The 25,269-nt window shown below is 47.1% G+C and overlaps 2 protein-coding genes across 2 annotated transcripts; one reads left to right on the top strand and one right to left on the bottom strand.

The window, feature by feature from the left end:
* Nucleotides 1-2,828: 2,828 nt before the first annotated feature.
* EARS2 (glutamyl-tRNA synthetase 2, mitochondrial) lies at nt 2,829-13,539 on the bottom strand. Its single transcript, XM_080980873.1, has 9 exons — nt 13,389-13,539; nt 11,779-11,934; nt 9,949-10,138; nt 8,031-8,503; nt 7,098-7,206; nt 6,468-6,621; nt 5,094-5,224; nt 4,449-4,584; nt 2,829-3,441 (listed from the first exon to the last, which is right to left on the bottom strand). Exons 1-9 carry the CDS (start codon nt 13,477-13,479, stop codon nt 3,358-3,360), a joined length of 1,524 nt encoding a protein of 507 aa, XP_080836999.1. The 5' UTR covers nt 13,480-13,539; the 3' UTR covers nt 2,829-3,357.
* Nucleotides 13,540-14,980: 1,441 nt separating this feature from the next.
* Nucleotides 14,981-20,990, top strand: UBFD1 (ubiquitin family domain containing 1). Its single transcript, XM_080981888.1, has 7 exons — nt 14,981-15,136; nt 15,849-16,124; nt 16,235-16,443; nt 17,176-17,241; nt 17,420-17,525; nt 19,355-19,437; nt 20,618-20,990. Exons 1-7 carry the CDS (start codon nt 15,112-15,114, stop codon nt 20,726-20,728), a joined length of 876 nt encoding a protein of 291 aa, XP_080838014.1. The 5' UTR covers nt 14,981-15,111; the 3' UTR covers nt 20,729-20,990.
* The last annotated feature ends 4,279 nt before the right edge of the window (nt 20,991-25,269 follow it).

The following is a 25,269-nucleotide window of genomic DNA, read 5'->3' as shown; positions in this document are numbered from 1 at the left end:
CCTCCGGCGCCCAGACCCCGCCTCGGCGCCCGCCCGGGGCGGAGAGAGGCAGCCGGAGCGCCGCCTCCGCGCCCGGCGCTGGGCAGCAACAGGCGGAGGCCAGGAGCAGCCCCGGGCCTGGCACTGGAGCCCCGCTGGGGAAAAGCGCACCAGAAGCCGCCGCGAGGGACCGGGAAGCCGCCCAGAGCAGCCTCTCCCCGGGGGCTCCGCGCCTTGGGCAGCTCGGCTAGGGGCAAAACATTGGCGGAGGGTGGAGGCAAGGGGAGCATAAGGGGAGAGAGGACAGGGGGCAGATAGATTTTTACATCGCTTAATAAAACAGCGTAAAGTGGTTTACCAAAAAAAAAAAAAAAAACAACCAACAAAATTATAAGAAAAATGAACAGCAATAATGTAAAACTTTCGAGAAGTTAAAATGATAGACTCAAAATGGATTAGTGTTCACATCAGCTTGGAAAAGCACAATTAAAAACCAAAGCCTCAGGCCCACAAGAAAAATAACGATAATCCATATTACAGCAATGTTCTTGTCAGGCTGGAAGTGGGAAAAAGTTTGCCCACTCCTTTGCAACATTTGGGTTGGCCTAATGGAAGTGAGGCTCTTCTCTAAGGATTTGGATTTTTTTGTTTTTGTAAATGTTTGCCTATAGCTCAGTGGTTCCTAAGATATTTTGAACCTCTTGGTCGCATAAACTCATCTTCTACCCTCTGCCCTCTGAAAAGCATTACTATAGTCAGAACAGTAGTTATCACCACCCCGAGGAAGATAATAATGCAATACAATTCAAAATTAATAGATTGCACATTTTATTAACAATTACTCAATTGCACATTAATGCAAAACCCAATTAAACTCTGTAGTTTGAGTGATTCCACAAAACTGAGGAACTTGATCGAGTGATACCTGCTTTTCAAAGTCAGATAGTCATTGACACACATTGGTGCGCTGCTAGGTATCTCCACTGCCCCCAGGGGGTTGTAACACTCACTTTCAGAACCACTGCTCTATGACCTGGGGATGGGGGCCAGTTCCCATCAGCCTCACAGCCAACACTGGCCAGTGGTCAGGGGGAATAGTCCAACAACATCTGGAGGGGACACCAGGATACCCACCTTAATCTAGAGTGGGGTAGTCCAGTGGGTGGTCTGAGGGGTGCATGCACCCTCCAAGCCCTTGCACTGCTTTCCCAAAGCCCAGCAACTCACTTAGCTGGGCCGCCGGAATCTAGAGAGAACTGGGATACCCCAGCCAGAAGAGAATAGTGGGCTGAAATAGAGAAGTATCAGACAATGGCCAAATCTATTAAAGATAAAGGGGGGAGTGACTCAGAATACTGTTCCCCTTCCCACCCCCAACATGGCTGGCCTTAGGACCCTGCCTGGGTCAGCTTATCTATTGTTTGTTTTGTGCCCTATTCTTCAGCCAAAAAGGCCTGACAGTCCCTACCCTCAGGTCTACAATCTTAAGAGAAATGACAGGACAGGCAAGGGAAAGGGACAGGGAGGGAGGGAAGAAAATCAAAACTCAGGCACCAACTTCTAGACAGTTGTTCCTGTAATGACCAGCTGGGCCAGCTCAGGGACAGAAGGTGCATCATAGAGCTGGGCATTTGTTGCTGTTGTTTAGTCATTTAGTCGTGTCCGACTCTTCGTGATTCCATGGACCAGAGCACACCAGGCACTCCTGTCTTCCACTGTCTCCCGCAGTTTGGACAAACTTATGCTGGTAGCTTCGAGAACACTATCCAACCATCTCGTCCTCTGTCGTCCCCTTCTCCATGTGCCCTCCATCTTTCCCAACATCAGGGTCTTTTCCAGGGAGTCTTCTCTTCTCACGAGGTGGCCAAAGTATTGGAGCCTCAGCTTCACGATCTGTCCTTCCAGTGAGCACTCAGGGCTGATTTCCTTAAGAATGGATGTGTTTGATCTTCTTGCAGTCCATGGGACTCTCAAGAGTCTCCTCCAGCACCATAATTCAAAAGCATCAATTCTTTGGCGATCAGCCTTCTTTATGGTCCAGCTCTCACTTGCATACATCACTACTGGGAAAACCATAGCTTTAACTATACGGACCTTTGTTGGCAAGGTGATGTCTCTGCTTTTAGCAAGCTGGGCATTTAGCAAAATGTAATGGGCCTTGCTCCCCAGCTCTCTCTTGCACCGAGGCAGTCTGCCGGAATGGCAGTCTCCCCAGGAGACAGCGGAGGGGAAAGGAGGCCTGGTGAGAGCTGCCACAGCAGAGCTGATAGACTGAGCTCTGCTTCCCAGGCCCCCCGCTGCTTGCTTACCTTCCAAGCCAGCCTGTAGCCACACTTGACTTGGAAGAGTCACCTTCCTTCACCACAAAGGGTCGCAGTCTGAGCCATTCAAGGTTGCTCATATAGGGATGTCTGCGGAGGGCACTACCCTTGTTCTGGAAAGACATCCCAAAATGGTGCTCAGAGGGGCAAAGACCTTTGGAGGCCCTATGCCATGAAAAGATTTTGGTGCCCCCACGTATATCTAATTCAAAATATAAACAATAATAAACTGTAATATAAATTTTTACTTTTTGAAATGAAACGAAAACTACAGTAAGATGGAAAGTAATGTTTATTTTTGCATAGTTGTAGAAATGATGTTTGTGTTCAGCTGCACCAAGGGGAAATTCCTATGGTGTCCTCCTTCCCTTGATGCCCTAAGCACATGCTTATTTTGCTTAATGGTTAATCCAGCCCTGGGCAGAGAGACTAGGCTGAGCACAAGAGATGCTGTAACACCCAGCAGGACCACACATCTCTGTGGATTTATGGCTGATGATGGTGCAAACGTCACATTAAAGATTCATATTGATTTTCAATTGTATTTTATTGCTCCTTTTCATAGAACCAGAGAATTGTAGAGTGGGGAAAGTCCCCAAGGGTCATCTAGTCCAATCTATTGCAATTAATTATCTCTGAGATTGTAATGCAATAAAAATACCCTTTGAATTCTATGGAACTAGACTTTCGGTTTGGCTCACTCTCCTGTGGCTTCCAAGGTTGAGGCTGCTCCCCAGTCCTGAAGGAATGCCCAGCGGGGTGACAATGGCTGCGAGGCCACGTGGAAAGCGATCACAGCAACACTTTGACCTCCAGCCAGTGTTTTTGCTTTCTTTATTAATGCCACGTCAGACTCAACTAGAACCGGAAATCCCCTTAGGGTCTCAGTGCCAATGCCAGGCTGCCAACCCCAGAGCACTTTTAAAGAGAGAGAGAGAAGGGGTCAAGTCCGTGGCTGTGGGATGCTCTGCAGTCCACAGGAAGGTGTCTGAGCTTCGTGGAAGGCTTGACATGCAAGCTCTATTGAAAGTTTGGTTGGCTGTTTTGCTTCAACAGGTCAGCTGCAAAGGGCTCTCTGGATCCGTGCGCTGGCCTCTCTGGGCCCCAAGGAGACCATCATCTCAGCAACGCTGGGTCCTTCCTGAAATGGACAGGGAGGTTACTCCAGAAAGGGAGGGGGAGCCCCTGCTAACTGGGAAGGAACACCTCCCTACTTGAAAACCGGAGCTCCTGAAGCTCTGTGGAAGCTAGAGTCTGAGAGGCCTCCATTACATCACTTCCTCTTCCATATTCATACCACAATTCCATTGATGGAGTGCTCTACAACCTTTGTAGCTACAGTACCACCACTCCTCCTGAGTAAACAACATCGGCCCAGTATACCTGAAGGGGCGTCTCCACCTCCATCATTCAGCCCGGATACTGAGGTCCAGCTCCGAGGGCCTTCTGGCGATTCCCTCACTGGAAGAAGTGGGCTTACAGGGAACCAGGCATAGGGCCTTCTTGGTGGTGGCGCCCGCCCTGTGGAACACCCTCCCACCAGATGTCAAGGAAATAAACAAGTATGTGACTTTTAGAAGACATCTGAAGGCAGCTTCCTATGATTTCAGCGCTGCCCAATAAATGGAACAACATTTTAAAAACTGGCAACCTGTATTAGGTGTTTAGCTGGCATCTTCATGTTGCCATTCAGGCGCCAAGTAAAGACTTGCTGATCAGGGCATGCCTCGGGGTGTGGGGAGGGCTCACAGAATCATAGAGTTGGAAGGGACCCAGAGGATCCAATCCCCTGCAATGCAGGAATATGCAGCTGTCCCTGAATGGAACCTGCAACTTTGGCATTGTCAGCACCATGCTCTAACCAACTGAGCTATCCATCCTTATTCTTGGTTTTATTCTAGCTCTAGCTTGACCTGTGGGTTTTTGCTCATACTTTTTCATTATTAATTGTCAGGAATGGCCCATCCGTGTTAACTGATTTCACTGATTTAACTGATAGGCTGTCTACCAGGATGGCTCTTTCGATTATTTTAAAGAGATGCAGCAACTACCACTGAGGTCCATTAGCAGAGCCAAGCCAGCTATTGGCTTTCAAAGCAGAGCAATTCAGATGATGAGATTTGGGAAGCAGGGCCAGGGGAAATTTACCTTCTGGCCACTGAGGGCCAAGCGGAGAAGTCTCATCATGCCACTGTACTGGGTCCCACTTATCTGCTCCTGAAGCCGCCTCAGGTCTTTGCCCAGCTCCTCTGGGGTCAGAGCAGCCACCGGCTGTTCCAGCAACCTTTGGGAAGAGAAGAAGAAGAAGAAAGGATATTACTTCAAACTCGTTTTTCTAAACTGTGGCTCAGTTTTCACTTGGAAAAGCTACTGCCAAGTGATTTATCATATCCATTTTGCAGGGCAGGTTGTTTCACTTGCAGAAGACCCTTCATGTGGCAAGAGTCATAGAATTGTAGACTTGGAAGGGAACACGAGGGTCATCTAGTCCAACCCCCTGCAATGCCCAATATGGGGCTCAAATGTGGGGGAATCTTTTGCCCAACGTGGGGCTCAAACCCACAACCCTGAGATTAAGAGTTTCATACTTTACCAGCTGAGATAATGTAAGGTTCTACTGTTTATTTACCATATGAGGGAGACCGACTGAAAACAAGCGCTTACTCCAGCATGGAAAGTACCTGCTGTCACTCAGGTGAGGAGGAAGGTGGAGGAGGCCAGACCTCTAGGTGGCTGCAACATCCCAATGGGTTAAAAAAAACAAAAAAACAGGCAAGGTCCGGGGCAACTCACCTGAGAACCAGCCTTCCTATTTTGTCTGCCTCTGCTGAAATGGTTTGCAGCTCCTCGTGAGGCACGGAGGGCCGGATCCACAAGAAAGAATACTTGGGTGACACCAAGTCCTTGAGGCGGCTTATGTGACCCTGGGGGGGAAGGACCACTGAGGTTCAGAGAGACAGGCAGATCAGTTCCCCTGGCTGGAGCCCCCACCCCAACACCACATCTCTCCCTGCCCCACGGCACCTTCTTACCTTAAAGTCGAAGAGTTTCCAGCTAGGAAACATATATAGCATGAAGTTCACCTGGCACCTTCATTATACACCTTTAGGCTCCAGGCAAAAATGTTCCTTTTTAACCAGGCCTTTGGTTGATCTGTTTGACATCCTATAGCCTTCTAAAATGTGGCTCTTTTCTGGGTGTGTGTTATTGGGTTGTTGTTTTTATTCTGATTATACAGTGGTACCTCTAGTTACAAACTTAATTCTTTCCGGAGGTCTGTTCTTAACCTGAAACTGTTCTTAACAAGAGGCGTGCTTTCGCTAATGGGGCCTCTTGCTGCTGCTGTGCCGCCGGCACACGTTTTCCGTTCTCATCCTGGGGCAAAGTTCTCAACTCAAGGTAACTCTTCCAGGTTAGTGGAGTTTGTAACCTGAAGCGTATGTAACCTGAGGCGTTTGTAACTTGAGGTACCACTGTATATGTTGTGCTCTTTTCTGTGAACCGCCCTGAGATCTCCAGGTATAAGGTGGTATATAAACTCAATTAATAATAATACAGTGGTACCTCAGGTTACATACGCTTCAGGTTACAGGCGCTTCAGGTTACAGACTCCGCTAACCCAGAAATAGTACCTCGGGTTAAGAACTTTGCTTCAGGATGAGAACAGAAATCGTGCTCCATCAGCACGGCAGCAGCAGTAGGCCCCATTAGCTAACGTGGTACCTCAGGTTAAGAACGATTTCAGGTTAAGAATGGACCTGCAGAATGAATTAAGTACTTAACCCGAGGTACCACTGTAATAGTATTTCTTATGCAAATATTGAGGCACCCAGTCACTCAGTGCCACCAGTGGAAACCATCTGGCTCATTTAAGCCTGTGTTATTTCTTAATGATGACACTCACAGGTGGAGGACACTCTTATTTTTATATATCATTATTATTTGTAAAGGAAATCTATGTCTGAGTTAACACTTTGTTATCCCTTTAGAGACGTGCTGTATCGTTTGTGCTCCCAGGATGTGATGCTTTGCGGTGTTAAAATTTAGGGCCTTTGTTTTCTTTCCTTTTGTTATGTTGGCAGTTTATTTAAAAAACAACAACAACAAGAAAGTAAAGAGGCAGGCACACTTGTGCACAGACACACACACCCTCTTTGCCTGACTTACCATTCTAAGCAGCAGCACCTGCTCCACGTAGCCCTTCTCAAGGACCTCCCGGTCTACCACCTGGCTCCCGTAGGTCTCCTCCACAGAGGCCTGCACCTCTGCCACCAGCTCTTGCCGTTGCAGGTCATCGTCAATCCGACGGGTCAGGTGGATCCTGTGCACACACACACAAAGCCACTTCATAGCATCATACAACTGAAGAGATGGAAAGGACCTGAGGAGTATTTAATCCATCCCCCTGCAGTACTAGAATATGCAGCTAGAATATCCACATGGGTATTGAACCTGCAGCCTTGACAGTGTCAGCAGCATGCTTTAACCGGCTGAGCTATAAGGAGTGGGATGACCTTTTAGGGATACACTTCCTCAGTTTCTCAGCGATGCCTGTTTGCACCCTATGTGACATCTTGCTTTTTCTTCCCTGAATGCAGCCTGACTTCAAGGAGGTGGCAGAAGAGACCCCCTGAGCTGGAGGGGGACTGGGCTCCAAGGAAGGGAACAGGGAAGGGGACCAAAAGGTGATGCTCAGCAGATGCAGACCTCCCCACAGGGGATAAACAGCCCGCAGATCAACAGCCAACCAGGAAATGCATGGAAGCTGGTGCTACCCCGCCCGTCTGGTTCCTCCACCTGTTGAACTCAGACAGCTTCTCAAGATCCAGCAGAGCCGAGTGCCTTTCGATCCTGCTCACGTTGAACTCCTCAATCAGCTCCTTCAACGTCCTGCCCATCCGGTTATCTGCAAATGAAACCAAGAGGTCCGATTAGATTTTGATTAGATTAATTAAAATCTCAAACAAGAATGGAAATGTGTAGAAGAATACATGAAAAAACATGCTCCAACAAGAATTTATTGATATGTATAGGGCGCTGTGGGTTAAACCACAGAGCCTAGGACTTGCTGATCAGAAGGTCGGCGGTTCGAATCCCAGCGATGGGGTGAGCTCCCGTTGCTCGGTCCCTGCTCCTGCCAACCTAGCAGTTCGAAAGCACGTCAAAGTGCAAGTAGATAAATAGGTACTGCTCTGGTGGGAAGGTAAACGGCGTTTCCGTGCGCTGCTCTGGTTCGCCAGAAGCGGCTTAGTCATGCTGGCCACATGACCCGGAAGCTGTACGCCGGCTCCCTCGGCCAATAAAGCGAGATAAGCGCCACAACCCCAGAGTCGGTCACGACTGGACCTAATGGTCAGGGGTCCCCTTTAATTTAATTAATTCATCAACATTGATGATAATTATTTCCACCTTTAGCACCAGCCTGCAGCTCCCTTGCCCAGGTAATCCAACTGTACCCCATTTTGGGACCCACTGGAATCGATGGCATACAACTCTAGGATTCCAGTGATGGGCTAAGCAGAAAATGTCCCGGGAGGCCTCAGGAAGCCCAGGGACTACCTACTAAAGAGGGACCAGCTCCAGGAGAGACTCCACTGAACACAGTCATTTGCCAAGACAAGGTGGAAAAGCGGGACACCCATAATTTTATAAGCAGGATTCAAATACAAGCAGAGAATTCACACCAACTGAGCCAGCCTGCTGGGGTGTTGAGGGCTACGGCCTCATTACCTGCAAATCCAGAGCCACAATTTGTCATGATGTCCAGCAGGGCTTCGGGCAACCAGCCATCCTGCGCAAGCTGCTCCACAAAGATGTCCCCCTGCCTCTTGGAAAGCTTGCTGCCGTCTTTGTTCAGGAGCAGCGGGAGGTGGCCAAATTGAGGTGGGTCCCAGCCAAAGGCCCTGTAGAGGAGGAGGTGCTTGGAGGTGGAGATGAGCCACTCTGCCCCCCGCAGGACATGGCTGATCCCCATGACGTGGTCATCCACCACGTTGGCCAGGTGGTAGGTGGGGAAGCCATCGCTCTTCAGGATCACCGGATCCCCTTCGATGCTGGCGACAACGTGCTTGCTCCAGCCGTGGATCAGGTCGCAGAAGGGTTCCGAGTTCTCCTCCAGGCGGAAGCGCATGACAGAGTCAGCGCCCTGAGACACCTTCTCGGCCACCTGCTTGGGGCTCAGGTGGCGGCACCTGTTGTCATATCTGTAAGGAGAGGGGCAGGGTTAGGAATCACATCTGAAGAAACAGCAGCAGCAGCAGCAGCAGCAGCAGGCTTCATCTATAACCTAAGCAGCTGATTCTAATTCAACTGAACCAACACAAAACTTCAAGGCTTTGAGAAACCCAGAATCCCAGCTGACCGGACCACCCTGCCTTTGATGGAGGCAGGAAATGTGTCTCCAGAACTTGTACTTTTACAGGGGTTGCACATTGGCACTTAGGAACTCCCTGCCTGTTGATTTTTTTTATTATTCATTTGCAGTATTTATAGCCCACAGTATTTTCAGTCCCGGAGTGGGGAACAAAGCAATGAAAATAAGAGAAAAACAACGTAAAAAAGTCACAAAAACAGGTACAATAAACGACTAAACAAGGAAAATTACAGCTACAAAAACCCTGTATTTCCAATTTAACAAAATACCTAGGTAAAAACAAGCAAATCATTAAAACAGATTTGTTTCAAACAGAGCCAGTGTGGTGTAGTGGTTAGTGTGTTGGACTAAGACCTGGGAGACTGGGGTTCAAATCCCCACTCAGCTATGAAGCTCAATGGGGGGCCCCTGGGCCAGTCACTGCCTCTCAGCCTGGCCTACCTCACAGGGTTGTTTGTAAGGATAATATGAGGAAAGGGAAAATCCTGTATGCCACTTTAAGCTCCTTGGAGGAAAGGTGGGATATAAACATAAGAAAAAGAAAAAAGAAGACAAACAGATGGTCTTAGCGATAGTTCCCATCATCCCCTTTTCAATTATGGCTGATGACTCTTTCCCTCTCTGTCTCTCCCACAAAGAGAACCTGTACTCTGTGGCTTTTGACTTAACACATTTTGCCCCCACCCCCAAACCCTCCAAGTTCTCACTCTGAGCAGGATAAATTGTTGCCCACAAGCAGCCATAGCAAAAGATCTCCCAAGCCCTTCTCCACAGTAGCAACAGAGCAAGGAACATATACTAAGGAAATTTGGGGAGGAGGCGTCAGGCCACAGCTAGTGCTTCTCTCTCCTTCCCTCTTAGATTCACAGAATTAGTCCAGCTCCCTGCAATGCATTAGGCAAAGGTCCTTGCTCTATTGTTCCAGATACTGCTGGAGATTGAGAAACAGGCCCCTGAAGCGATAAGCCTGATAAGGAAAACACTGGCATTTCCTGGCTATCAAGGCCATTCCTGATTGTAAGCATGCTGGGTCAAGGCCCGAACTCCACAGAGCCCCACACGGACAATTCTTTGGACTCACCCAGCCCTGCCTCCTGATTGCCCATCAGCCAAACGTCAGCCCCCATCCCACCAGCATTCAGGACTCTCCTTGGAAGAACGCAGAATTGTCAAAGGCAGAGAGACATGTAGCAATTCTGCGGCTGAGCAGGACCCAGGTTGCGTCAGCAGCCACGCAGAGAGCACACCCAGGTCTAACCTCCACCTGATCCTTACCGTGGCGTCTGCCGGTTCCTCAGAGCCTCTTTCTTCAGCAGCTCCAGGCGCTGGGGGGTGCAAAAGCAGCGGTAGGCAGCCCCCTTCTCCAGAAGCAGCTCTGCGGCTTCCCTGTATAGGCTGAGTCGCTGGGATTGCTGGTAGGGGGCTGCTGGGCCACCCCGGCGAGGGCTCTCCTCGGGTGGGATGCCTGCAAGGGGAGGCAGGGGACAGCTCTTCAGAAGCAACCAAGAGCAAAGGGATCCCAAACGTGGTCCACCCTGCCCTCCTGTGGACCACTTGGAAATTGCTGAGGATGGTTAAGAGCTGTTGCCGCCAGGCGCGAGGTTTGCCGCCCACTCGCCTGCCATTTTGTCACCCCCCTCAGTCATGACACCCAGGGCAGACTGCACCCACCGCACCCCCCTTCCTACGCCTCTGGGGGAACTCGAGTGCAAGTTTAGAAAAGTGCAGACAGAGATAGTCTTACAGTGACTCAGATCATTTAAATCCCAGGGAGGCTTGAAGTCCCCACATCCCATAATCACATGATGATTTTATCAGGTGAAGAAGTGGTGACTCATTATCTGCTCCCCTGATTTTAAATAAATCCCGGTTCCCAGGTCACTTAAATCCCAACTCACTGGACTGTGCTGCAGCCCAGTGGTCAATACACACATTTCCCCCTTTTAAACAAGGCTTTTCTGATGGAAATGCCTGTAGCAAGAGTTAGAGGAAGATAGCCAGTAGCATAAAAGGGCAGGCATTCTTGTGGGCACCCCAGTGACAAAAGCATCAAGAAGTAGGCAGGTGAGTTAGGCACCTGTGAGAGTGCAGCCACAGGGACAGAAGGCCAGAGCAATCAACCCTCTCCCTTTTTGGATCTTGCAAATCCCAACTTTCCAAACAGAAAAACTATAACAAAGAAAATGCACATTATGCAGGTGGAAAAACAAATCAAGTGTGGGAGGGAGCCATCTAATTACTGAACACAGAGTGTCAGATGTACAACTCTTTGCTTGCTGGACAGAAGTCACATGTGTCTAAAGTGTGGTGGATAACTCACCATCAGCAAATAAATTTGTTTCCTTGAGGCCAAGGTAGCTGACTTGGAGATTGTGTTTTGCTTCTTTTTTTTGAAAGTAAGCAAGGAAACAAGGAGAGGGGAGTCTGAACCCCTTTCTATGAGGTTAAGCATCAGGGAGGGTAGATAACTTGCTGAGAGTGATGGGGCAGCTGTCCTGTTCTCCAAGGTGGTTGATGCTGGGAAAGAAAAGCGGGGGTGGCGAGAGGAGGGGGCTGGAATATTTTCTATTTCCCCACTCCCTGGATAAGACAGAAAAACCAAGAACAAAGAGACCTACATTGGCTCCCAGTACATTTCTGAGCACAATCCAAAATGCTGGTGCTGACCTTTAAAACCCTAAACGGCCTCAGCCCTGTATACCTGAAGAAGCATCTCCACCCCTATCATCCAGAATGGACACCAAGACCCAGCTCCGAGGGCCCTCACTGTGAGAAGTGAAGTTACAAGGAGCCAGGCAGAGGGCCTTCTCAGTAGTGGCACCCACCCTGTGGAACACCCTCCCATCAGATGTCAAGAAGATAACTAACTATACAACCTTGGGAAGACATCTGAAGGTAGCCCTGCATAGGGAAGTTTTTAAATGTTTAATGCAACCCAGTCAGATGGGCGGGGTATAAATAATAAAATTGTTATTATTATTACTGAGGATCTGATCATCTTGCACTGCTTCCCTGAGGAAACCTGGCAAAGGATGCAACCCCACACACTGTTTGGCCCCTGTGTTAGAGCCTGAACTGCATGCATGTGTGGGCAAGCAGAATTACCTGCCCATTCCAGCATATCTTCTATGCCTTCAGCAGCCCCGGGGACCACCCGGCTTTGGTCTGTGTCCTCCAGTCTGAGGATGAAACTCCCTTGGTGTTTCTTGGCAAAAATGTAGTTGTACAAAGCAGTCCGCAGGCCACCTAGGTGCAGGAACCCTGCACAGCACGTAGAAAAGGAAGAACAGGGTACATGAGGCACAACTCTGGTGCTATAATCAGAGGCTGTTTGCTGTTCTAGCTGAAAAGAGAACCTCCACATCAAGAGTCATTCCACTTCCAATTACATGAGCAGGAGAGAAGTGAACGGTTTAAAATGTGCAAGCAGTTGAAAACTACCTTCCTTCTCAAAATAATATTAGAATTCAGGCTGGCTGGTTCAGAACGTGCAATGCATATCACAGCCCCAAGAGAAAGAGGCAACTGTTTACTTAGTTAACTTTTAAAAGAGGAATAGGCAAAAGTAGGGAGAAAAGGTGTGCTGAGAGATGTTAACAATGACAGCTGAAATGGAACTCCGTGTTCAAGAGCAGTCTACCTCTGATTAACAAAGGAAGGCACCTTTATGAGCGTCCCAGAAACATGCACTTGGCCTTTTTTGGATGCAGCTGTGATGGAATAGAATTTCCACCTTCTGCAACCAGCACTGTTATGATGGCAGTTGCAAGGAAAGCTATATGGAGATCACCAGGTTGGGGAAGGCTGAATAAGATAGGCTTTCGGTCTGATCCATGCACCTGGGCAATTCTTGTGCTATCCCCACACATCCAACTTCACCTGGGTTCAGGGACCTTCAACCACAAGCTTAAGCATACTTCAGGCTTCCATGATCTACTCTGATTTCTACTGAGACACTTTTGACAACCCCCCCTTTGTTTTTGTTCATCCCACACCAAGGGCATAACAGCAGCATCTCAGCTCCAAGGACAGTAATAAAAACCAAGAGGCATTCAATTAGGCCTGCACAACTCATGATTCATGAAGCTTACTAGATCCCACCATTGGTAGTTAATTATAACTCAATGAGCATGTGTGTAAGTGTCAGAGGCCTAGAATCTTGGGAGACCCTATTTTTTTAATGACTGTAAGTTGTTTTTAATATAGTTTGAATGCTGTAACCCATCCTGGGACCTTAAGTGTGAAGGGCAGGTAATAAAATGAATTGATACCTATTAATACTTGTTATATGGCTATGCATAATCATTTTGACATAGCGTGGTTCCCATTTATAACCAACAATAGTGTATTACACAAACCTCCAACGACTCATGCATCGCTATGGAATGGGTTATTTGCCTTTCCCCTGATGGGTTCTCTTAAACCTGTTTCAGACTATCCCTTTGTTGTTGATTATGATGGCACAGTTACAGCTGCGGGGTTTGTTCTCTTTTTATTTCTCTTCACATCCTATTGACTTTTTACAGCTGTAGTTTCAGCAAACCAGCAAACACGTATTTTTAAAAATATGATAACAATATCCGATTTGGAGAATCGCTTTTGCAAACTGCCCGGGAAGGCAGCACAATCCTAATCGTGTCAGGCAGCGGCCCAAGGAAGTCCCCACGGCTTCGGCAGCAAGGCGAGGAGCTCCGCGTGGCTCCGGGGCAGCTCACCTGTGGGGCTGGGCGCGAACCTCACCCGCACGCCGGACCCCCGGACTGCGCTTCGCAAGGCATCCCCCACCGCTGCAGCGCCCAGTCCCATGGCAGCGGCGGCAGCAGCGGCCTCCCAGCTGTAGACTCAACAGGCAGCAGCAGAAGCGCACGTGGTCTAACACAAGGCCCCGCCCTCCGCGCCCCATTGGCCACATTCCGTCGGTCATTCAGTTTCCGACAGGAACAAGGGGCGGAGCCAGACTTAAAGAAACAGCGTCCTCGCTGCGGCCGCCGAAATGGGGCAACGCCGAAGTGGGACCAAATACTATCAGTTTTACTTTTTATTTTTTAATTTTTTAAATTTTTAATAGAATATTTATTTTTCTATTCTATATTAAGGGGAGGAAGAGAGGGTGGATTTATTTTTTATATACACATTATTTTTGCGGGGTTTTTTGGCTAATAGAACCTGGATCAAGCTGTTCCAATCAATTTATTCTTTATATATGTGTGTGTGTTTATATTATTTATTTCATAAAATGTGTACACTGCTTGATTGTAAAAAAAAAAAAACCTCTTCAAGCAGTTTACAAAAATAAGAAACAATAAAGTATATGAAACAATAAAATTATCAATAAGACAAGTTAGCAACAATAATCTCAAACTTTAGTATATGGCAGCACAGCAAATTAGCTAGAAGGCTGACCATTGGTGTCTCCTTTGCATCCTGCTTGGGGTGGGCTTCCCAGAGGAGGATGCACCTAGTTGGCCACTGCCCCTACAAGAGACAGGCTTGCAGCAGAGCTCCAAGGGCCACCCTTCTCTAGGTAAGACAACCTTAGCTGAGAGGCAGAGCTACTGCCTGCCATGCAAAAGGTCCTGGGTGGGAAAGAGTCCCTGCCAGAGTTCCTGGAGACTGGCTGTGCTAAGTGACTATGTTGCTGTAAAAGCAACCAGTGTCTTGTGGCAAAAAAAAAAGGACTAGTAATTTTATTCTGATTAGCTTCCATTTATTGGCTGGCTGGTCCTGTGTTCTCCTGCTCCACTGAGGCTCTTTTGAGGCGTGTTGAGAACTTGGCTTTTGATAGTGCTGTTTTATTAGCTGTACAGTATTGTAATACACGTATTTTTATATTGTTTTAATTCTGTCAGAGTTTAATTACTTTTAAATGATTGTATATATATATATGTATATATATAGCTTTTTTATATTTTATCTGTGTTGTTTTTATTTGTGGAAGCCACCCTGAGTCCCCCTGTGGGGTAAAAGCAGGATATAAAAAACAACAACAGACAGAGGCGGCAGCGAGAAGGAGGTGGTCAAAACTGTGTCAAATATTTATTTAATAAAGAAAGATATTTATTTATTTTTACTTTTTTAAAAAAAGCGTCATTCCCTTTTGTATCGTTCTTTAAGGCTTTTCCACCGCCTTTCCAGCTTGGGCGACTTACAAAACCGAACCACGTGGAACTTCAACGCTACGACGGAGCAGCCTCCGTCAACTTCGTGCCCTCCGCCGGGCTTTTGGACTACAACTCCCATCAGCCCTTGCCGCCACAACAGCCATGTTGGCTGGCTGACTGGGGAGAAGGAGGTGGCGGGAGCTGTAGTCCAAAACATCCGGACCGGCGAGCGAAGGTTTCGAGGCGGAAGGGGCGGGCTACGGAGGCCGACGGAGGCCAATCCGGACCGCCCGGCGCTTTTCCCGGCACCCCCCCGGGCGGGTTGTACACAATCATCATGGCTGCCGCCTCTGCCACCCCCGGTGCGCGCGCGAGAGAGAGCGGGGTCCGCCAGGGTCGGGGGCGCGCGGAGGGAAACAGGGGGCAAGGCCTGGGCTGTACACATTGGGGGTGGGCGACCCCCGGCCTTCCCTCTCCCCTTGCCAGGGCAGCCCCAAACTCCCCCCTCAAGGCAGCGACTAGGCTGGGTTGGGCTAGAGGTTCACCCTCACCTGCCTCCCCTCTCTCGGCCTCGTGCCTTGAGCCACTTTTTCCTAAAGCGCCACCCACCCAGGAAAGCTCCGGAGGGTCTTCCTCGGGGGAGGCGCCCTGGCACGAGCGAGGGGAGTTTCCCAGGCGGGTAGCCGAGGTCTGCCTGGCTTCAGCCCTGAGACGGGCTGGGCCCGCAAAACTGGGGGCGGGTGCAGAGGCGGGGGGTGTAGGGAGAAGCACTGCAAGGCATAGGAGTGAGGACAGTAGTGTTCTGCTCACCAAGCGGGTACAATTGGGGGAGGCACTCCAGTACTGGAATAAGTGCTATTAAACAAAGAGAAAATAGTTACTGTTGGGAGTTTTTTGAGCTGATTCTGTACCTGCCGCTGACATAATTCAGCCCCGACTGAAGTCTTAATCTGGATTGGTGGAGGTTTTTGTTTTTATTTTGAGTGTTGTCCCTAAACAGCGCATAAGGAGTGTATGTATACAGATCCCACCTCTCTCAAGGGGGCTGTTCTCATTTGTTTCCTTTCTTTGCAGATTCGGATGACACCAGCATGGATGCAGAAGCTGAGAATCCGCCTCTAGACTGCAGGGATGGCAGCGATCCTCTTTCTGCTGAGAAACCTTTGGAGACTGATGATCCTCAAAGTGATCCACCTGACCCACAGGCTTCTGTCAGCAATGGCGGCGATTCTGAGATTGGGAAAGAGCTGGTTGAGCTAAAAATTATCTGGAACAAAAATAAGTATGACTTGAAGTTCCCACTTGATAACACAGGGGCTGACCTGAAGCAGAAAATCCACTCACTCACAGGTGAGGCTGTCTGTGTTTTATGGAGAGGTAATTCTACCACGTGACCTTCCCATCATATCTGGAAGAAATTCCTGCGTTAAAGTCTTCCCTGTTGATTCCTTCTTTGCTAGGCCTTCCACCTGCAATGCAGAAGGTCATGTTCAAAGGACTTCTACCAGAGGATAAAACTTTACGGGAAATCAAAGTGATCAATGGAGCAAAAATAATGGTGGTTGGCTCAACTATCAATGATGTCTTGGCAGTAAACACACCGAAAGATGCTGCTCAGCAGGAAGTGAAATCAGAAGAGACCAAAAAGGAGCCCCTTTGCAGACAAAAGGTTGGTAACAACTTCCAGCCTAGGTGGCTTGTTTGGACTGAAAGTGTACATGGATCTCCCAGGTAAAATGGGAGTACCCCTTTTGACCATAGACCAGTTAAAAGGAAGGACCTTGAGGTCCATGTGCTTCAGTGAAAAGTTAACTTGAAGCGCCTTATCTTGATAATTCCTGCAGCAGCCTTCTGGTTAGATCAGTATTCCAATAACTGAGAGAGCAAGTTGCCTAAAAACTATCTGCAAGTCCAAGGTTGAAGAGCCATTTGAACTCTATTTAACTTTAGTGGAACGAACAGTGTAGTGACTGTAATTTAGCAATAAATAACATTTTGTAGCCAAATGGTACTGCCCTTTAGGTACTCCTGTTGAATTTGGCCTTTGTCACCTTTGGCCGATAGCTAATTCTGCTATCAACTGGCCAGTTTTGAGGTGGGAATCTCTGTGAGACCTTCTCATGCTTTCCTTTGCAAAGTTACTAATGTGATAGTTTTCACCCAAGTTGTGGTGTAATCCCTTGAATTTTAGGGAAGTGTGTGAATTTATAACTACTGATAGACAGAATACATACTATGCATTTCTTGAATGCATTTGGATTGTGTGGCTAAGATAAGAGGTAACTAATTGCCTGTGTATCTTCTTGAAATTCTTAAAAATCTCAATATGTTAGCAAGTAGGTAGATGGGAAAATCTTCTAGGCTTTTGTCATGTTTATTTTTTATTTCCGCTTTGTTACAGCAACACAGGAAAGTGTTAGATAAAGGAAAACCTGAAGATGTGATGCCTTCTGTCAAGGGTGCCCAGGTGTGTGAATAGGCTGTGTCATTGTTGAGCTCCATAGGAGCCAGTGGTAGTTTCTGGGGCTCTTCCTTCTCTCCTACACTTGTGTCCTGTACAGGAGGGTGGCTTTTTTAACTTTGTGCTGTAAAGCTGGCAGAATCTCCCTGTTGTTCACAGAAGACCTCTGTTCTCAACTTCTTAGGAGCGCCTGCCAACTGTTCCTTTATCGGGCATGTACAACAAGTCGGGTGGAAAAGTGCGGCTCACCTTTAAACTCGAACAAGATCAGCTCTGGATTGGCACTAAAGGTAGGTGCTCAAAATTATATACTTTGGGGGGACCAGAAGACTTATCTCTGGGGGAGTACTGATGGCATGTTTAGTGTTTCACAGCTGACCCCTTGCAAGATTTCTGAGCCTGTAGAGTCATCCTGTTCGGGTGATGGTTTAGGAGCAACAGGTAGAAACATGCTACAGTTCATGTGAAGCTTGAGCGGAAAAGGCATTGGTGATTTAGATACCTTAGAGGGCTTTTCCTGTACATCTTTGACCAATCAATAATTTGGCCTGCTTGAAGGGTTTTACCTACCTAATATATGAGGGCTTTTGTGGCTCTTCAGTGTTTAATGCTCTGCCTGTGCCCCTTGTGTCTGTTGTGCAGGAGTCTTTTTGTGGTGGGGAGTTGAGCTGCTTGTGTCCCAAGAACCATCGTGGAGGGAGGCTCTGAAAGTGCTGAAACATTGAGAGCGCTGGCATTCTGCACACACGCACGCCAGTGGCACTTTATTTATTTATATACCACTGTCTCATAAATATCAGAACATTGCACAGGGGCTGAGCAGAGTGGGGGACCATTAAAAGCAGAACTTGCAGTACAGAGGGTCCTTAGAGATTTTGTTGACCTGGCTGGCTGGTTGAACTCTGTGTAGTATTTTAGTGGCTCTGTAAGCTGCACTTCCTGCTCGTTTGCAGCCCCAGGCTTTCTTTAGATGCAAAACTGGATTGAGCAGGCATGATGCGTGGAGTTGAAAGGGCTAAAGAGTCTGTGGGAAATTATGGGTATTTCTGAGTTTCATTTAACAAGGCTAGTTGAGGAGCAGCATACTTTTGCTACACTCTGGTTTCCATTGAAAGCTGGGGCTTGCTAGTTTAGATGTTTTTGACCCTCACACAGAGCAACAGGCACAGTGTAGCCCATACTAAGCTGTTGTATGTCCCATTTGGTTTCAATAGCAGCTAAGCTCATGCTTAATTCTCACCAGATGAAATTAATGGGCACAAAGTGCTTTTGGCCTCAGTCACAACTGTGGTTGTGTAATCTCTGTATTATGACTTCTTAATGGTTACTGATATGACTGAATAATATTCTAATGCAGTAATGGCCAATTTCATTATATGGGGTTTGGTTTTTCCCAATCCAACTCCTTAGCAGTAGGAGCACTTAAACCATCACCTGTTCTTGCAGCAGCCCACCTGGGGAGGGTCAGGCACCTGGTAGTTCACATCTCTGCCTGGCAAATGGCCCTACCATTGGGGAAAGAGAGAGACCATCTGAGTGCCTCAGCAGGGGGATCTTCTCCTTTTGCAAAAAGGCACATCTGTTGACTAGGAAAGATGTGAAATGTGACACTCTATTATGCTGGCCTTGGACCAGCTTCAAATAGGGAGGAAATAAGCTGATAAGAGGTTGAAATGCATTCTCATTTTGTTGCTGTGTGGTCTTGCAGACAGACCATGCTTTTGTTTTGTTTAATTCTATCTGATTTCTTGCCACAGGAATGGTTTAGGGGGTGAACTAGGGAAACAGCAAGAATTTTAAGGATTAAGCTGCATATGGGGTTTATAAATTTCTTTTGTCTTACCAGAAGAAAGCCATTTATTTATTTATTTATTTATTCATTCATCCATCCATCCATCCTTCCAGTGAGTTGAGTGATGCAAAGAGCATTCGGGGTGGAGGGAAGGTCGTCTTTGGAAGAGGAGAGGTTGTTGGGATCAGGTATTGAGGCTGGTGTAGTTTTGAGAAAGCCTTTCCTTTTTCATACATTCTGATGGGATGGAGAAGCTCTGGAAGGAAGAGTGGAGGAATGGTGTGAAATGTCATCCTGCCCAAGTTGACATGTTTTATTTCAATGCAGAAAGAACAGAAAAGTTGCCCATGGGATCTATCAAGAACGTGGTGAGTGAACCTATCGAAGGACATGAGGATTATCACATGATGGTAAGGAACGGTCCTCTGCAAATACTGCACCTGAACTTTTTCAGATGTTAAGCCTAGGGTTTCAGGAGAAGACTACATTCCTATGAGCAAAAGCAGTCAGCATAAGGGCTAATTCAGAGAGAAGCCTTTCTTCCTTCTGTACCCTTCATGCAGCACTCTCCATAGAGAGGATCATATTCCCTGCTTTTTACCCTGCAAGAAGACTCATCATTCAGTGAACTCCTGTCTGCCTCTCTTCTATTTTCTACGGAGGAAGTACTTCTCCCTTCAGTGGACAGAAACACACAGGGGCACAGGGCCTCTACTTACATAACAATCTCATTAACTCTTTGGTTTATTTGCCACGTTAAAGGAGAGTTTATGTGTCTCCTTCTCTTTCCTCCTCTCACAAATAGAACTGAAGTTGGTGTTAAGTGAGGACCAAGGGGTGTGTTTGTGGCCCTCTGGATGTTTCTGAACTACAACTCCCATCAGCTAGCATGGCCAGCGGTCAAGAAGGATGATCATGATGGGAGTTGTAGTACAGTTTAGTTGCAGCAGCTGACTGGTTTGCACAAGTGCAGGAGTAAATAATTGAAGCAGAACACCTGGGGCAGGGGGGAGGCGCAGTGTGTGAGCACAGAGCTCATTCCCGAAGCACCAAACCGTGATTTGGCTTTTATATTCAAAAGTCTGAGCCCAGTTGGCAAAATGCATAATGTCTCTGCGTGTGAACAAAGTAGTATCCGGCTTGCTGGAGGCAAGCCAATACTCTCTGCCTCAACTACTTTGTCTATAATATGGAGATGCTGGTGTTAGTGATGGCCTACATTGCTTGGTTGTTGCAAGGGTTTGGGGATAATGTACATGAAATACTTTGAACACCCGAATATGTATAAACAGAAAGTGTGTGATACCAGTTGCTGAAAACCACAGGAGGAGAGAGTGCTCTTGTGCTCAAATCCTGCTTGTGTGTTTCCCAAAAGAGGCATCTGCTTCACTACTAGAAGAACAGAATGCTGAACTAGATGGGCCATTGGCCTGATCCAGCAGGCTTTTCTTATATTCAATGTTTTGAGAGAGAACTGCTGCTCCTCAGGAAACTGCTGAATCTGGCTTGGTCCCAGTGTTAAATGAGGTGGCCATAGTTTGAGGGACCTTAATCCTGAGCATCCTGTTCTTCTTTTCCCACATCTTCCAGGCCTTCCAGCTGGGTCCTACTGAAGCCTCTTACTACTGGGTCTATTGGGTGCCTACTCAATACGTGGATGCCATCAAGGACACAGTGCTGGGGAAGTGGCAGTATTTTTGAAGGCACGCTCACCTCTGGCACTGGAGACTGACATGAACCTAAGGACACTGCTAGGAGAGGCCTGGACATGGGTCGTCCTGGAACTTCTTATCGATACGATCTCAAAGAGGCCTGGGAGGACGCCAGAGGTGGGGATCTCTCGCCATTAGTTTATTTTTAACTTAAAAAGTGCAGCAGCAGCCTTTGTTTGGCAGCCCAGCTTCAACCATATTTAAAAACAAAAAGCAAATATGATGGAAATCAATAAACCTTAATTCACAAACCACTGTGTGTAATACACTTTAACTGTGCCAGGTGTAGTAGCCCTTCTGGTTTTCTGTTTCTGCAAGGAGAAAAACGCTGACACACCGCTGAGGATTTTCTACATGATTTGGACAAGAGACAGATATTTTCGTAACTCTTCATTAACAAGCATTATGGTTTGTTTTGAGGTATGCGCTTGTGACTGGGAGCTTGAGAAGTAGGTTTCTCTCTCTCCTTTTTAATACTAAAAGAAAACTTTTAAATGGTATGCAAACTTGGGGTTTCAGAAGCCATATCTTCCTTGTCCTTAAGTTTCCTGGTAGCTTTTCTGGTAGCAAAATGGGACAACTCTCACTCTTAACCCAAAGATGCTTGACTCCCTTTTCAGATGCTGGCAATGATTCTTTAGTGGAGTTTTTCATGCCTGTTACTGAGAGGAAGGAAGCTTAATAATGCAGGAGGCTTGCAGCCATGCTGGACTGTTGCTTACTCTGTTCTGTGTTCTGCCATTCTCTCTTTCTCCCTTTCTGCTACCATTATTAGGGGGATCTAGACTGCCTTAAGAAGCATTTCTTGGCTATCCCTGTTGTTACCGAGAATTACTTTGCAGCTAGCTTGTGGGTTTGTTATCTCTTGTTTTAACGTATAACATTTGCTCTGCATCCAGACCGCATCCAGTATCACCCCAGCATCAGTGGGGCTTCTGAATGTGTGTACAGTCACACAGCTGCCTCAATGTGCTCAGAAGGGAGGTCCCTCCCTGTGTTCAAAGAAGAGACACGGCTGGTCTGTGTGAACATATGTGCTCTCCTGTGCATTCTAGAGATGCTGGGTTTGCAGCTGTTATCCACAGCAAGAGAGCACATTCTTCACACCCTTTAATATGAGGTTAGTGGCATTGTCAAATGTTTTAGCAACTTTTCCATAAAACGGTGGTTAAAATTGAACAAAGTGGTAGTCACTTGCTTTTTGTTCATTATACCAGAACTCTGGTCCACTGCGTGGCCTGTGGAAGACACGAATTTGCTTTAGAATACAGGTTTTTTTCTGTTTGGTGCTCTTTATACCATGTTTTCAGCTGAGCGAGTAGCTGGCCATCACCCTGTTCCTTGGCCCACTTGGGGGACCCTCAGGTGTCCTTGTACCCTATCTTCCAAGCAGGTGTTCCTTGAGTCTTTGCCTAGGTGAACTTGGAGTGTGGCTTAACATCATGATTTGCATTGATCCTGGTAGGAACTGAACCAGAATGAACTGTCATTCCAGCCTAGCTCATTCAGGATAAGTTCCCTGGGGTTCATGTTTTTTAAGAACAATTCAGACAAATTGCATCCATAGACCTCCCTTGTTCAGTTGAGTTGGCCGTCTTATTTTCTGCTGAGCTATTGTATAAATCTTTTTGTGCCTGGTGGGGGCACATTTCAAGAACCCTTGAAGTAATTGTGACTTCTGTGCCATCTAATTTTTTGGAAGTGACCAGTCTGGTTTTGATGATTGATTTCCCCACTCCTAAACATCACCAGGTGTGTGAATAGAGATATATAAAACTTCAAATGTTAATGCCGTGGTTGGGTCAGGGCATGTTTTCCTGGAGAAAAAACAGGCATTTGGAGAAATTGAAATTTATGCAATTCTTTCTTACCAAACCTAAACCCAAGGCTATTAGTACTAACTATCCTGCATTTCATTCATGAATCTAAGAAGTATTGCAGCAGTCAATTGACTATAATCCTTCAAGTGCTACTTTCAAAGGCTTTTATTCATCATCCTAGTAGTAGAAAAATATTGCATAACAGTTTTTTTAGTCTTTCCTCAAATGCCAAGTTTTTACAGTATCCCCCCCCCCCCCCCGAGTATATGTGTTAGGGTACCCAATTATTTTACACATCTCTACTAGTAACTCATAACTCCTACTGGCAACTAGTAACCATAAATACTTACAGAGTAAGGTTGGCTGCAATTTTAGCATTGGGAACGTAAGACGCTGTCATACCAGTTGCTAGGAATCGCAAGTGGTCAGAGGGCCGCTGCGCTCATGTTTCTGCTTGGAGGTTTGCACAGGAATTTGGTCAGCTGCTTTGAGAACAGGATTGCACTAGATGGGCAACCTTTGGCCAGACCTAATGGACTTGTCCTCCATTCACCAGATCAGACAGTTGGTCTATATAGTTCAGTATTTACACTGGCTGTGGCTGTCCAGGGTTTGAGGCAAGCGTCTTTCCAGCCTTAATTGGCGGTGCCATTGGGGACTGAACTTGGAACCTTCTGCATGCAAGGCAGACGTTGTACCACTTACAGCTCTTCTCCCTTCTGATTTCCTCATCCTAGGCTCCTTTGAAGGAACGCTGTCTTTTAACTACCTGTCTATCATGGTATACTTCTCCTTAGTGCTGTAGTTCAATTCAAGGGTCGTTTGCCTCTGGTTTTCTTTGATCCCTGTGGTGCCCATCGTGAGCATCCTTTGTTGTGCATGGAGGGTAAGCCTCAGTCTGAGCTTTAGCTGCACCTGAAAACATCCCTGGCCCAGGTCTGTACCTCCTGGATTAGAAGACTACTTGATGTGAGCATTTCTAAACATTAGAGATCTGGTGTCAATGTCACCTGCATTTCCATGAAAGTGACCTTACGGGATGCATCCACACAAATAATTACAACTAGTATTGAGGTTGTCTGTGCTTTAGGGGACGAGTGGGAAGCTGTAAGAAGGTGTGTGCCTTACATCTGTATTGTTGGCAGCTGTTTAGGAGCAGGAGTCCCTTTCCCCCCACAAGGGGGACTATACCAAGTGATGCTCAGGTGGCGCAGGGGCAGAAGAGGTCACTCTCTTTTGGTCTTTCTCTTTTGGTCTGCTTTCTAGAGAGGTCCTGCTTTAGGAGAACAGGAGGGACATCAGAGCACTTTCAGGGTTTCAGTAGCTATGTTCTCTCTCCAAAGTTGGTGGCAGTATGCCTGTGAATATCAGTTTCTGGGAATTGTGAGTGAGGGAAGTGTTGTTGCTCTCAATTCCTGGTTGTGGGCTTCCCTTTGGGGTATATGATTGGCCTCCGTGAGAACATGAGGCTGGACTTGATGGGCCCCCTTGGTCCTGATCCAGCATCCTGGTTCCTCTTAATGTTCTTATATTGAAGGTAGTGGCCAATTGTGACAAGTGGAAGGGAGTCTGACATGTGCAATACCAAACTGTTTGGCTGTTCGCTCCAGCTCCTTCCCGCAAGTGCTTCAACCCACCTTCTCAAGGAGTATGGCTTCTCTCTAGAAGGCAGAGCAACAATACAAGTAAATGGCATAGGAGTCCTGACAGTGGGTTGCTTGCTTCCTTGTGTACAAGGGCAGCTGAAGGTTTCCAAAGGACTTGCGCCAGGCTGGTTTCTCTCCAAAATTAACATTAAAGTGGTTCAAATCTTTCCCAGGAACATGCAGTTTAAAAGTGACTATGTACTTGCAAATTTCCAAGTGCTTCCTATTTGTGCAGCTAAAGGCACAATTTGTAACGGGCCATAAGTGCAGATAACGTGGTTGACATGGTCTGTCCTTTTATAAGATGATGTGCTGATGCTTTCAGTTGCCTTCCAGTCTTTATATGTGAAGGGCATGTCTGCATAATTGGGGATGTGGGGAAACATCTGCATGGAATAGGTAAATGATTTCTAGGTTCAAGCATCTGTTGTCTTTTTCTCTCTCTAGAAGCAAGCCACAAATTCTTAGTCTCCAGTCTTCCTCAAGGCTCAACCATTTTTCAAAAATTTATCTGCATCATGGGCTAATGCCTTCGGAGCCCAGGGGACTTACTCAGCCCAAGCCTAAAGATCCATCTGAACTTTTAACATCTGCATTGTGGCTTTGTTTGAGCCACGCCCTCATTGAACTTAGTCCCACAACCTGTGTTTAGTGCCAAGACGAAAGCCTTGGAAATTGAGAAGTAAAGAAAATATAAGCAATTACCTCTGAGTATAAGCAGAGTGCCTTTCTCTTAACCTGTCAGGCTCCTCTTCTCTCTCCTTCCACCTCCCCCAACACACCTGGGACGCTGTATCCAACATCAGCTGTAACTCAGAGCAAACCCATTGAAATCAAAAGACCACATGTCCATTACTTTCAACGGGCCTCCTCTGAGTACAGTTAACATTGGAGCCAACCCTTGGGGTTATCAGGCAAGATTCCCTAGTGAGAGGGCTAGAGCTTCAGCTTGGCTTGAGTTCTTATTCTGATCTTTAGGCATTTGGAATGCAGCTCCAGCCCCACTTGAGCCTTTATGAACGATTCCACCTTTGATCCTGGAGGCAGCTCTTGCTTCAGGTACT

Source organism: Podarcis pityusensis, assembly GCF_964106645.2.
Source record: "Podarcis pityusensis genome assembly, chromosome: 14".
In the NCBI taxonomy this organism is placed as follows: Eukaryota; Metazoa; Chordata; class Lepidosauria; order Squamata; family Lacertidae; genus Podarcis; species Podarcis pityusensis.
Note: the sequence above shows the minus strand (reverse complement) of the source record. Positions and strands in the feature narration are given on the sequence as shown.